At 40.4% G+C, this 14387-nt stretch overlaps 1 protein-coding gene across 1 annotated transcript in view; it reads right to left on the bottom strand.

Annotated features, from left to right (window-relative positions):
* Positions 1-14387, bottom strand: part of VPS41 (VPS41 subunit of HOPS complex) — a 401709-nt gene that overhangs the window by 27253 nt on the left and 360069 nt on the right. The window contains exon 27 of the mRNA XM_033930242.1: positions 242-286. Coding sequence (XP_033786133.1) covers positions 242-286 — 45 coding nt within the window. The remainder of the gene's footprint in view (positions 1-241; positions 287-14387) is intronic.

A 14387-nucleotide genomic window follows, 5' to 3' on the forward strand; every position in this document is an offset into this window, starting at 1 on the left:
TTGTAGAAAAAAGGACTGAGGAGCATGCACAGTGTTGAGGTATGAGGGGGAAAGGTTTAACTCTCTGAAATTTGAGGCTTCCTACAAAGTTCTGGCGGGTAGACTGAAATAACCCACTGGTCCTGGAATAAAGTGGGATTGTACAAGAATAGCTAATGTGAGCATCCAGTTAAAAAGTGACCATGGTATATATACTGTAAGTCTAAATATGGTACATTAAAAGGGGAATGAGATGTCCTACCTGAAGGCAGTACAGGAGAAAGACATGATTCACAAATGCTCTCTTCTGCAAATGAAAACATATGTTATACTGAAGATCTGTCTCAAAAAAATAAAATAAGTATCTCTACAAGATATGTAAACCACTTTGTATCCACAGAAAAGCAGTACATCAAATTCATCCCCTTTATTTACTTTTCTTTTCAAAACCCCCATTCTCCATTTTCAAACTCCAATTTTTAGATGAGTTGCTTAAGTGGATCTGGGAAACCTTTATCACCTCCAGGAACTGGAAGCGTACCTCCCATGAGGAGCACTTTAAACCTTGGAATAATTTGTAGTGCTATACATTCCCTTCCTCATGTGTTTTAAATATCTTTATAATTTTTTTAACAAATAACTTTATTAATATTGTAAAGGAATAATAAAAAGCAATGATCAAATTTGGAAACCTTTACAGTGAAGTCATGGTGTAATATGCAACAGTACCATAGTTATCTAGAAAACAAAGGGGGGGGGGGATAATTTCAGATAACTCTGAAACAAATACAAGAACCATCACATATAGTGAAAAGAAAGAGGAAAAAAAGGAGGAGAGCCAATAATCTTACAACATAATAAGTCTTTTCTTGTCTAGTTATATAAAATACAGAGAATTCCTGGATTTCTTTAAAAGGAATTAAGAAAGCATACTTGAATCATCCAAAATGTTTTATAGTTTTAACTATCTTTATAAATTTAATATATTTGTTTTAAATCTTTTGCTGTTTTATATTTTATTTTAGTGCCTCATTTATTTCAATGTTTGCCTTAATTTTACTGTTCTGTTAATGCTATGGACTACAAACCACCAGAATGTATACAACAAATGTTTAAATAAAAACAAAACAAATCAAAATCTGTTCCTTTACTGGCATAAGGTTACCCATTATGGCAGTAATTATCTTTTATATAAACACAACCTCCAAGGTACACCCCAGTCTGACCAGACTCAATCGATAGGGCATCTAAAGTTTTATCCCTATATCACAGCATTTCAGACTGAGGCATGGGGCTGACTCATCTCTTTGCCTTAACCTTCCAAGTAAAGTGACTGAAAATGAAATGTCAGCTAAAGAATAAAATAGTGCAGATTTTTTTTTTTTTTTTTTTTTTACTTTAAATGAAGAGTTTGCAATTAATGTAAGTGTGCTGAGGAGAATAAAATATCAGTAGGATCCTGCAAACAACAAACAGATTTCTAGTCTAGTCTTCAGTCTTGTATACCACATCTTCCCTAAAAACTTGGGCTCAACGCAGTTCATATAAAATAATATGGCATTTTATACATAGCTAGAGAGCCAACCCTGAAAGGAATAGTAAATAGTAAAGTCTTCAGATATTAACAAAATAATTGATAAGAGCTGATCTCCTACCACTCCATAAAGAAGTTGTCACATAAGAAAAAGAGCATTCAAGATCTTTAAATGAACTCCCTTAAAGAAGGGAAACATTAACATGTATGAGCAACTAGATCTACACGCTACATGTCCAGAAAAATACTGTACCAGAGAAATAAGTGACTCATAACTCAGTGCCATATAAATCAGTTTAGGCAGTAAAGCTTAATTACTTAACAGGTGTTATCCGAGGATAGCAGGCAGATATTCTTACATATGGGTGACATCATACATGGAAATTGGCATGCCATAGACAGTCAAAAAATGTACTGTCACTTTAAATCTTTGATTGCCTATACTGCGTGAGTGATGTTGTTTTTCTGCCCGACGTCAGCTCATAGACCATCAGTTCTGTAAGAAAGCTAAGAAGCCAACTAGGGGAGGTGGGAGGGTTGTCAGAATATTTGCCTGCTGTCCTCAGATAACACAACTCATGCTTTATCCGAGGACAAGCAAGCAGCATATTCTTACATATGGGATATGGGACTCCCTAACTGCCAGGATCATGCCACTGAGAAGAGGGTTATTGACAACTATAATGAGCCTGGTGAAACCAAAAGGACTGGAGTGAAGTTGGCCTCTAAATAGAGAATAAATTTTGAAGAACTGCTTGGATGAATAGACTATCTCAACTGGAATGATTCTCTAAATAACATTGGGATGTGAAGGTGTGAATTGAGGACCAAGTGGCTGCTTTACAGATGTCCTCAATGGGAGTGGAATGTAGATGAGTTACTGAAGTTGCCATTGCTTGAACTTTATATGCTGTGACACGGCCTTCGCACAGCAAAAGGAGATACAGTTGGCCAGCCATGTGGAGATGATTCTTTTGGTGACAGGAGCTCTAAGTCTGTTAGGTTTGAATGACAGGATCAGCTAAATGGAAGTTCTGTGAGGTCTGGTGCGATCCAAGTAATAAGCAAGAGCACTTTTACAGTCTAATGTGTGGCATGAAGCTTCACCAGGGTGAGAATGTGGTTTTGGAAAGAAGACAGCCTGGTTCAGATGAAATTCCGAGACGATGTTCGGGAAGAACTTGGAATAGGTGCGAAGAACCTTCATAAGAACTGCCATATTGGGACAAACCGAAGGTCCATTAAGCCCAGTATCCTATTTCCAACAGTGGTCAACCCAGGTCACAAGTACCTAGCTAGATCTCAAATAAAAAACCAGATTTTATGCTGCTTATCCTAGGAATAAGCAGTGGATTTCCCTAAGCCATCTCAATAATGACCTATGGATTTCTCTTTTAGGAAATTATCCAAGCCTTTACTAAACCATTCTAAGCTAACTGATTTCACCACATTCTCCAGCAATGAATTCCAGAGTTTAATTACACATTGTGTGAAGAAATATTTTCTCTGCTTTGTTTTAAATCTACTACTTAGTAGGTTCATCGCATGTCCCTTACTCCTGGTATTTTTGGAAAGAGTTAACAAGCGATTCACATCTACACTTTCTACTCCACTCATTATTTTATAGACCTCTATCATATCACTCCTGAGCCTTCTCTTCAAGCCGCTTTAGCCTTTCCACATAGGAAAGTCGTCCCATCCCTTTTATCATTTTTGTTGCCCTTTTCTGTACCTTTTCTAATTCTGCTATATCTTTTTTGAGATATGGAGACCAGAACTACACAAAATATTGGAGGTGCGGCCATACCATAAAGCGATACAAGGGCATTATAACATTTTCATCTTTGTTTTCCATTCCTTTCCTGATAATTCCTAACATTCTATTTGCTTTCTTAGCAGCTGCCGGACATTGCACTGAGGGTTTCAACGTATCCTTAACAATGACACCTAAATACTTTTCCTGGGCAGTGACTCCTAACACAGAATCCAGCATCACATAGCAATAGTTCGGGTTCCTCTTTCCCACATGCATCACTTTACTCTTGCTCACATTTTGATGCCCAGTCTTCTAGTCTCACAAGTTTCTCTTGCAATTTTTCACAATCCTCTTGCAATTTAACAACTCTGAACAACTTTGTATCATCAGTAAATTTAATTATCTCACTAGTTATTCCCAACTCTAGATCACTGATATATATATGTTAAAAAGCAGCGGTTCCAGTGTGCTGAGGACACTGGGGAACCCCAAAATTTACCTTTCTCCACTGAAAATATTGACCATTCAAACCCACTCTACGTTTTCTGTCTTTCAACCAGTTCTTAATCTATAATAGGATATTACCTCCCATCCCATGACTTTCTAATTTCCTCAGAAGTCTTTCATGAGGTACTTTGTCAAATGCTTTTGAAAATCCAAATACACAATATCAACTGGTTCACCTTTATCCAGGTAGATTCAGCAACTTACGAGCCACCTGTCCAACAAAATAGCATAAATAAATGTAGACTCTTTTTGTGCCTTAGAACTTTGTTCCCTGATGCTTATGAAAAAAGCTCCTCAAAGTCTTAAATTCGACTTATACAATTGGTTGTCTCATTTGGAAATAGGATCTTTCCCACACACTGAAGGTCATATTATTACTACACCTATTGTTAAGAACTCTAAAAAATCTATATCTACAATTTCCAACTATAGGCCACTTACCTCAATCCCATTTTTTTATTAAAATAATGGAAGGATTGGTTCAACAGCAATTATTAAATTTCCTTGAGCAGCATACAGTGGTACCTTGGTTTACGAGCATAATTCATTCCAGAAGCATGCTCGTAAACCAAAATACTCGTATATCAAAGCGAGTTTCCACATAGGAACTAAGGGAAACTCCTGTGTGATCCGACACCCCCCGCTGCGATCTGAAATCCCCCAGACCCACCCGAACAGGCTTCTTACTTCCATCTGGCCACCGGTATGTCCTGTGCGTTGGTGCCGGTACCCGAAGATCTGCCTCCTCTTCTTTGCTGGGCCTTGAGCATCTGCATCTGCACATGCTCAAGGCCTGCGAGTTCACGCTCTCTCAGAGATTCTCAGAGATCTTCAAGAATCCCGGGCTTGCGATAGACTCATGTTGCCTTTGCATTCTCCCTCCTTCCCCGACGCACAAAAGCCAGGCTCGTGCAGCCACTACACAAGCGTTCCCCCCGATGTCAATTCTGACATTGTAGAGGAAGTTCTGGGCCAGCTAATCGCTGTCTGGATGGCCCGGAACATCCTCTCTGACGTCAGATTTGACGTTGGGGGGTATGGGGGGGAAGGAGAACGCTTGTGTAATGGCTACACGGCTTTTGAACGTCAGGGAAGCAGGGAGAAATCGGCGACGTTGGCTTGGGGGGCAGGGAGAGAGAAAGAAAGACGGTGGCTTGGGGGGGGCAGGGAGAGAGAAAGAAAGACGGTGGTTGGGGGGGGGCAGAGAGCATCATGCTTCCTGGAATTAAACAGGCTGCTGTTTCTCCATTGACCAACTAACAGTGCTGCCTTCTCTGGAGAGAGACAAGAGAGAAATAAGGGGGGGGGGGGGCAGAGAGAAAGACAGAAAGAAATAAAGGGGGGGGCAGGAAGGAAAAATGATTTTATTTTCAATTTAGTGATCAAAATGTGTCCGTTTGAGAATTTATATCTGCTGTCTATATTTTGCACTATGGCCCCCTTTTACTAAACCGCAAGTGTTTTTTAGCGCAGGGAACCTATGAGCGTTGGGTGCAGTGCAGGGCATTCAGCGCAGCTCCCTGCGCTAAAAACCGCTATCGCAGTTTAGTAAAAGGGGAGGGGGTATATTTGTATATTTTTGTATATTTGTTACTGAGGTGACATTGCATATTTTAAAGTCATCTGCCTTGACCTCCTCGAAAAAAATCCATTTTCTCTGCGTACTGACATGTATATCCTGGACATCTGGATGATTCTACTGGACTCTACAGACCTAGATTTTCACTTGTGTATGCTGGAAACTACAGACATATTTTCCCATAGCCAGGCCCAGCCTGTGTACCTTGCTGCAGTCTTTGCAATGCCAGCAATGATGTTCTTGTTTTCATTCCCTGCTGGGAGTCTATCTCTTCAAGGCCCTGCTGGACTCTTATCATTGCTGTATGACTTCATATGCCAGACACCCTAAAAAGCCATAAACCATTTATAATGAGCAAGGAGCTCTGCTCATGTGGGTGTAACAAGATGAAAGATCTTGGTACCAAACCATGGACTCTCTGTCTCTGAACCAAGCTATGGGAACTAGACAGCTGGATTGTGGAAAGGCCATCTCGTTGCCAACTTTTCATCTTACAAGGACACCAACTTGAATATGCAATGAATTGTATCACTTCTAATTAGTAGCTGCAGGTCTCCGTGCTGAAAGATGAGAGTTCAGAACCAGTTCTCTGTTTCTGAAAGGCCCCCCTTTTACTGGGGGGGGGGGGTGTGGAGGTGAGAGAGAGGCGTGGACGATAGGGAAGAGTTAGCTGTACATTATTTTTATGTACCAATAGGGAAGTACATAACTAGAATTCGGGGGATGACCTTTTTTGGAACAAAGGAAGAATTTCTCTGTATAAAAAAAACATGTGCAGTCTAAGAAAAGCCAGAGAAAGATTCTCTTACTTATGCTACGGGGAACTGCTAGCCCCCCTGCTAAGCATATGAGTGCAAATTCTTCTCTCCATTGTATATTCTGAACTGACAATACTTTATATATTTTTTTTGTGCTATGCCTTGGCTGCTGTAATATTGTAACTTTTTATACTACCAATAAACTAATATTGTCTGTTTTGGAAGATACAATGCCGTCTTGTAGTTATTCCAATGAGGTCAGCAAAGCAGCCTTTTTATCTCATTGGTGACCCCGACGTGATCATGATTAACAGATTTATTTTATAAGGTGCTCTGGTGAACTCCAAAGAGAAACACGTTCAGGAGGCGTAAGTATTTCGCCTGGACGGATGGTGCTGGACGGACGGTGTTCCTGGGTGAGGCAAATAGTCACCCAGAGACCGTACGGAATTAACACTGTACAAATTGTAAGTATAACTTTTTACTTTAATTTTTGTATATATTAGACATCAGTTTTATAAATAGGGAAAGATAGAACAGTGTAGGGACGCGCGTGTTTTTTGTTTTCAAGAGATTGTATATTTTGTATATAATAGGGAATTGAGCAGTTTAGTCTGCATCAGGATGTTACCTCTAGAGGTCATGCAAACGGCCAATTCTAAATTAGCTACAAACATCTCCCACTTCCATGAAAAATGGATTAAAGTGACAGCTCCAGACTCTGGTCAGGCTCTGAGTTTTCTGATTCAGCATCTGACGAACATGCAGCACAAACACATGTGTATGAAGACCCTGTCCGAACCATGTTCCAGTCAGCACTCTCTCCTATGGAGATAGTGCTCCAGAATGAGAGATCTCCCAAGTATGTATATGTTTGGGTATCTAATTTGGCAGATTGGACAGAAGGACAGGCCCTGCAAATGATTCCCTACCCCCGAGAGGGGTCATTTGAAACTATCCATATGAATACTGCCCGACTGTGCATCAAGCAAGACACAGGAGACCCCGGCTGGGATCTCAAATACATGAAAAAAGGCTTAAAGGTGTGGGAAAAATATGAGCACATGTACAATGGAGAAGCAGTTCAATTCCCAGGAACTGCTTTAGGACAAAGCGTGACTACACCCATGCCCATTATACAAGCCCCCCTTCTCATGAGCACGAAAGAAGGAGGGGGGGCTCAGTGGTTAAAAGCTACAGCCTCGGGAGGTCAAGATGGCGGCGATGTGAGGAGCTGTGAGAGACGCGTTAAGATCTCTCCACGTTTAGCTTTAGCTTTTGCCTGAATTATTTACCTCATTTTCTTTATGCCTCTGAAGAGAAAAGGGGTGGTCAGGGGACCTTCCTCGCCGGCCCTGGCGTCTACCCCCCGGCAGCTAACGATGGAAAGCTTCTTTTCGGCTCCTCCGGCACCAGCAATATCCGGAGTGGAGAGCCCGGCGTTGGGCGGCGAAGAGAGGGAGTCGCTTGCCCTTTCGGGCATAGAAACATCGCTGTCTCCTCCGGTTTCCCACACTCCTCCGTGTCCAGCAACTGCCAGAACGATGTGGCAAGAGACACCCGATCCCGGAAGTGGAAGCGCGGGGTCTCCCGACGAGGGCACAGCGTCTGGAGACAGTTTGCTGATGGAAGCCAAAAAGAGAGAGGGGGATTTGTCCTCTCCGACGGAGGTCTCTCTTCAAAGCATCTGGTCTTTGCTTCAGCGGATGGAGTCAAAAATGGAAAAATCATCTGAAAAGGTAACAAAAATAGTGGAAAAATTGGACTCGCTGACTGAAACTGTGGAAATAATGAAAAGGGATTCTAGTGCTCAAACTAAGCAGATGCAGGAGGATATATTGCATTTACAACAATTCAAGGTGGCTTCAATTAAAGATAGTTTCCTTATAAATAAGAAATTGGAGCAATTTGAAAATTTCAACAGGCGTTTGATCCTCCGTATTTTAAATTTTCCTCAAATTCCGGGTATATTGCCTTTGGACTTATTAAAAAGATACCTGATTGAAAATTTAAAGATTTCGTCAAATTGTATTCCCCCTATAAATAAAATCTACTATTTACCAAATAAGAAGATACCCGGAAGACAAGAAGGAGAAAACGAGATTGAGAAAGAGATAAGGAGGGAAAATAATTAAATAGAATTTGCTAATGTGACTGCTCTTCTTGAACAAACAGTTACTACTGATACTGTTAGAGCTACGCTCTTAGTATCATTCGTTTATGAGCAAGATGTGAACATGATTATGAAACTATTCTTTAAAAATTCACAGAAATTATTTGGGGAGCAAAAAGTTTGGATATATCCTGATGTCGCAAAAACTACACAAGAACGGAGGAAAGAATTTCTTTCTATGCGTCAAGATACTATAAAATTGGGAGCAACTTTCTTGTTAGCATACCCCTGTAAATGCTTAGTTAGGTATTTGGGAGTTAAATATACATTTTTTTCTCCTAATCACCTGAAGGAATTCTTGGATGTAAAGAAAATCATCAAGGACTGAGGGAAAATAGAAATTAATAGCTGGTGTTTAGAACATAAAGCCTAATCGTTTAATTAAGTTCCTCGTTAAATTTCTCTCAAAAAGTTCCGATTGACCATCCCACTATTATGGTGGTCTAAGAAAGGAAAAATTATTTTTATAAGTATGAATCTGTAATACTTCTGTATTGTTTTTTCTTTCCTGTATTTAATGTAACAAGATGTATTCTTGTAAAATTTTGTTGAATAATAGAAATAAAAATTTAAAAAAAAAAAAGAAGGAGGGGGAGTGCAGCGCTCCTACATTCCCTGGAGCTTCACTAAAGCTTATGCCCTCTGCTTGCTCTAATTGGCTAGCATACCTGCCTGCTGCACTATATGCTGTCCGGAACAGGACGTTTAAATTGGACATTTGTATATATACTGTATGTATATATATATATATATTAGGGGAACGAATAGGGTTGAGTCAAGATCTGGATTGGTTTTTTTTTCTTTTCTTTCTGTGCACCCTGCAATTGTGTGTGTCCGAGACGTGCCAGGGGCACGCGTTTCCCTTGTCCTGTGAAGGGCATGGCCAGAGACAGACAAAGCAAAAGATTTCTGTTGATTGCCGGCGGCTCAAGGGGATAGAATGGGGTCAGGGTAAAGCATAACTGAGAGACCTCCCCCGACGGCAATCCTCTGGAACAGCCCTTACAGAAGATCCTACAGTGATAAAGACAGTGTGTTCAGTATTAAGAGAAAAGTTTAGTGTGGAAAAAGAAAAACACAAAACAAAACAATTGGCTATGTAAAATTTTTGCAATTCGTAGGAGAATTGCATGCAGACTTAAGGAAGCTAGAAATGTTTTCCTGTTGCAAAACAAAGGGCTTTGCAAAGAGGTGCTGCCCATGAGACCCCTTAAAGTTTTTAAGTTAGGAAAAAGAATAATTTAAGATGATGCCTTAAAACAGAGATGGGAGGCGGCATGGAGGCTAAAATTGTAGCTCAGGAGTGTCCTGTACATTAACGATTGTCCCGTACAGTGAAGGTACATTTTGTGGAGGGTGTGGCCAGCCGACTGCAACTGTACCTCCTCTAATCTGTTTTTGTTTGCTGCCTGTATATCTCTATATTTGCTTAGCCAGCGTTATGAAGCTACAGCATTAGGTAAGAGTTAGAGCTTAGAAGGCTCACTCCCCCTGCACAGATCATTAGCGGCTTCCTGTACTGAAAAGCAAACGTAGTTTGTATCCCTTGGAAACTTGTGGAGCAATAGGAGTTAGAAAAAAAAAATAAAATTAAAAAAAAAAAAATTGTTAAGCTGCCCGTTACCCTTATATTGTACACTGCTTAGAAACCTGATTGAACGGTTTCAAATGTCTTTTACTTAACTTGCAACTTGATTTATGGGTTTTAGAAAGTTTGTCGGCCCATTTGAACTAAGGCCATGGAGATCTTTGTAATCCGACGCTTTCCTGATGTTTTTGTATGTGTGACCGTATGTGAAATGTCATAAATCCATCGGAATCTTTCTTGCTTCCCGCTTTACGCTAGAGACTGCGAGCAAGAGTGGGGACAAGAGGAAAAATTTTCCTTATGCCCTAGTATTTAATTTATGCTTGAACTGAGGTGCCACGCTTAAATTCTGTTTTTTTTAATGGATTTCCTGTTACACTGTAAATCGGTGCCTTTTTCTTGCTTTCATTTAGAGGGGAAAACCAAACAAGCTAACCCCTCACAGTGGACAATTGTTCTATTACATTGGAAATAGAATTGCAAACAGTGGTATACATGATTTTAAACAGAATGGGTCTAGAGATAATAAGGACAGGGTTTTCTTTCTTTCTTTCTTTTCTTTTTTATTGTTGACTGTCCTTCTTTTTCTTCTTACATGAGGGGGGAATACATAGTGTACATAGTCCTGCTTTTCATCATGAGATGTACCATCTCAACCCTGCCTAATACAATGCAATCTTTATTTGGGTAATTATGGAGATTCAATGTTAACTGCGTTTGAATACTAATAAAACAAAACACTTAGGGAGCCAAGAACTAGTTTTCTGATCTACCTAAACTATTTCTGACTTCCTAGTTTTAGGATATCTTTTGACTTTAGGAGACGTTATAATTCGTTTATACCGCTGTGGGTGTCTGACTTTTTCTAGCATCAGTTTCTGATGACAGACCTTTCTGCGTTGGTTATATGAGATTAGTACCCCGTAATGTGTATTTTTCTTTAGATTATATTTTGATGTGACAGGAACAACAAACACTAGTGTTTGGCTTTCGGCTTTGCAATGTATTTTGCCTACAATAAATAAACTAAGGTATGCTCATTAATTCTGAATTGGTTCAGGCTTTTACACAGCCATGCTTGGACTGGATTAACTCTCCTATTCTTATGATTTAGCACCATTTAGATAAATACACTGCGACAAAACAAACACCCGAACATTTTCCCATGCCCTATGCCTCTTCTTTCATCTATGTTCCCTTTTCCTTTCCTCCTTGAAGTTCTTCTTTCTCTTCTTGTTTCTTATTTGTTTAATTCTGGGTTTGTAGAGGTTGTTTTTTTTTCATAATTTTGTAATTCCTTATTGCTTTCTTCATCTTATTTTTATTGTTGTCCGAGGCTTAGTATTTGGAAGTTAATCAACTTTTTGTCATACTTGTCAAATTAATAAAACAAAAGCTCTGGGGACACCTGACAAGACACAGAGAACGAGAAATTGGTGATGTTGAGAAATTACCCAGGGAGATGGAAAAAGCATTTAGGTTGGAAACCTGGGAAAGGTTGTTAAAGCAAGACAGCATGATTGTTGCCGTAAGTTGCAGACAGGATAGCGTAAGTTGCAGACAGGATAGCGTAAGTTGATAAACAGGGTACAATGTATGTGGATCAAGACAGAATTAAGAATGTGAGTTTCGCAATGATGAAGGACAGTGATTTTAGCCATATAATTTTGTCAAGCTTGAAGGAACTAGTGTTTGATACTGAGTGCAGTGAATTTGTTACAGGAAGTGAGTAAAGAGAATTGAACCAGATAGGTTCTCGCGTAAAAGTGTGTCTGCTGGTAATAACAAAGTAAAACCCAAACAAACAAAAAGCGACCATTTGTCAGACATGTGGGGTTTGTGTTGGGCACATCCCAGCTTTTGTATCCCAGTGTTGGAAGATTTAAAGTACTTGACTACCAATGATAGCGGTTAAGTACCCATATTTTTCTGACCATTGAAATATTTGGATTGTGATTCATTCTTGTGTGCTTACTGTCTCCTTTGCTTTCCCGTTTTGTGTCTTTCTCCTGGTGTTCTTTATGAATTCTTTCTTCCCATGCACGTTTGTATCACGTGCTATTATCACTCAGCTTCTACATACAATTGGAAACAGAAATTCCTTTACAATACACTTGGTAGTTCAAACTCCTGAGGAAGTGGGTAGTTATTTTGTATGGACAGTGCAGACTACAGTAGCTATATCGTAAATTGTCTATCACCATTCATTCTCTTGATCACCCTGCTTCTATTGTCTTTGATGTCTGCTCTCTCACTGCTGCTCTTGACTATTCCAGAGCTGATTTTGGACTTAAAAGTGCCCGGTATGACAGACGTGGCTGTGGTAGCCTGTCTTGGCAACGGGCCTATTCCTCTGATGGAAAATATATGTGCCCTGCCCGTGCTGCTATGACTTCCTGCTTTTCCTGGGCTGATGTAGTTCATGACACCTGGAAACCAGCCAAGTTTACTGGCTTTCCCGGTATGTTCCTTTGCAAGTTACCAGCCCCTTCCCCTTGTAAGGTGGATAGCCTTTACATTGCTGGGTCTGGCGGTGACCCAGCTGCTCGCATTGAGGTACGTGTCACCACTACTGGAGCTTGTACCTCCTCCCATAAGGTTTTCCATACTGTTTTTGAAGAACTAGAGCACAAGTTTAAACCCAGCCATGTTGCCCGTAACTTGTTTCTCCATTTTGCTGAAACTATTGCCTCCTTTCTTAATGTTTCTAATTGCTTTGTGTGTGAGGGCACCAATATGGGTGAACAATGGCTTTGGGAAGCTAAGGCATTGTCCCTGTTTTTGCTCCCCGTGCTCGCCGCTCTCTTCCTATTGGTGATTGGAGTGATCCTGAATGGCCTCCTGAGCGTATTATCCATTCTTATGGCCCTGCCACCTGGGCGGAGGATGGGTCATGGGGCTACCGCACTCCTATTTACATGCTTAACAGAATTATTCGCCTTCCGGCTGTTGTTGAAATCATAACCATTGAGACTTCTTTGGCTTTAAACCTCCTCGCTTAGCAAAGCACTAAGATGCGCACTGCTATCTATCTGACCCCCTTGCCCTCGATTACCTCCTTGCTGCGGAGGGTGGGGTATGTGGTAAGTTGAATCTTTCTAACTGTTGCCTTGAGATTGATGACACTGGCTAGGTAATTGAAGAGCTCACTGATCGCTCGCTCCTCAGAGTGTAGCGGGACCCAGGTGTCAGACACGGGTTCCGGTTCTGCCTGCAGGGAACTTGGCTCAGTGACCTCCGGGGTGGTGTCACGTTACAATGTCTCTTCTTTGTCTTCGCAGTCATACCTACAGAGCTGTTCTGCATTCTTACGTTTTCTCTTTCAGCAGTTCCAGTAACCATTTAGATGTTTTTTCTGATTATGTGATTATTATGCCATGTGTTATATCGCACTTTACTTTGCCACTGTGCACACAATTATGATTCGTGCTATGATGGATGTTTGTTTTTGTCTAACTGTGCATTTCAATGCAGATCTAAGTTCAGCTCTGAATCTTTGACTGATGGAAGAAAAGTTCCACGCCTGAACCTTTGTTTTTTTTATGTTTGTGCCCTGTAATCTTTGTGTTGTCTATCTGTTTGGTTTGTGGGGTACCCCGGGAACACCGACTATACCATTAGCCATTTTTGGATATTCTTCTTTGGCCATTTTTTGAGATTTTTCTCTCCCTTTTTGCATTTTTGTTTTTTCCTATCTCATATTGCGCAATATTTTTAATTTTTTTTTTCTCCCTTTCCTGGCCTGAGCGCTGCTTAGTTAGGGGTTCACTTATTTAGAGAACAGGTTTCTAGACTTCATGGTATTTTTCTGTGCACTCTCCTGAGTTTACACCATGTAACATGTCCTCTTCTGCATATTGTGTACTTGAATCTTATATCTTTCTTGCTGTACTTATGACCAGTAAATGCATTATTTTTGTCCCTTGTTGACGCCCTAAGTATGGGCAACCTGTTCTCTCTCTTTCTTTTCTTTGACTCTCTTCACTGGATTTCGGCTGCTGGATGATGATACATGAACTTCTTTCAAGATGGTGTATGTGCAGACCCCTTTCATTCCGAGTGTGCCCCGCACCGGTTTAAAGTGACTGCGTGCCTTGAAATGCTGCATCCTGAACTTTTACTTTCTTGGACACTTTCTCTCCCTGCTTCTGCCCGTTTTGCCGGTTTGCTAGACTTTATCTTTTCTTCAGTATTGACTCAGGACTTATTTTTGTGGAGGACTGCTTGTTTTATTCTGTATACATTATAATTTTTATGCTGTGATGCCTAGGCTAGGTAATGGACCTGTCACGTTTGTCCATTTTTGTTTTTATTTTTACTACCATGTCATTCGTTTCTTTTAATGCTTTATTTATATTTTGTTAGCTTGCCTCTTATACTACCACCTGAACAGAAACACATATGTCCTGTATGTATTTCTTGCTTTCATATCTTCCTATGTTCTGGTTCTCATATTTTTGATGACTCTCACTGCTGTTCTTTACTTAGCAATGACTACTGTCTTAACTGCTGT

This window comes from Geotrypetes seraphini, chromosome 2, assembly GCF_902459505.1.
Source record: "Geotrypetes seraphini chromosome 2, aGeoSer1.1, whole genome shotgun sequence".
Taxonomy (NCBI): Eukaryota; Metazoa; Chordata; class Amphibia; order Gymnophiona; family Dermophiidae; genus Geotrypetes; species Geotrypetes seraphini.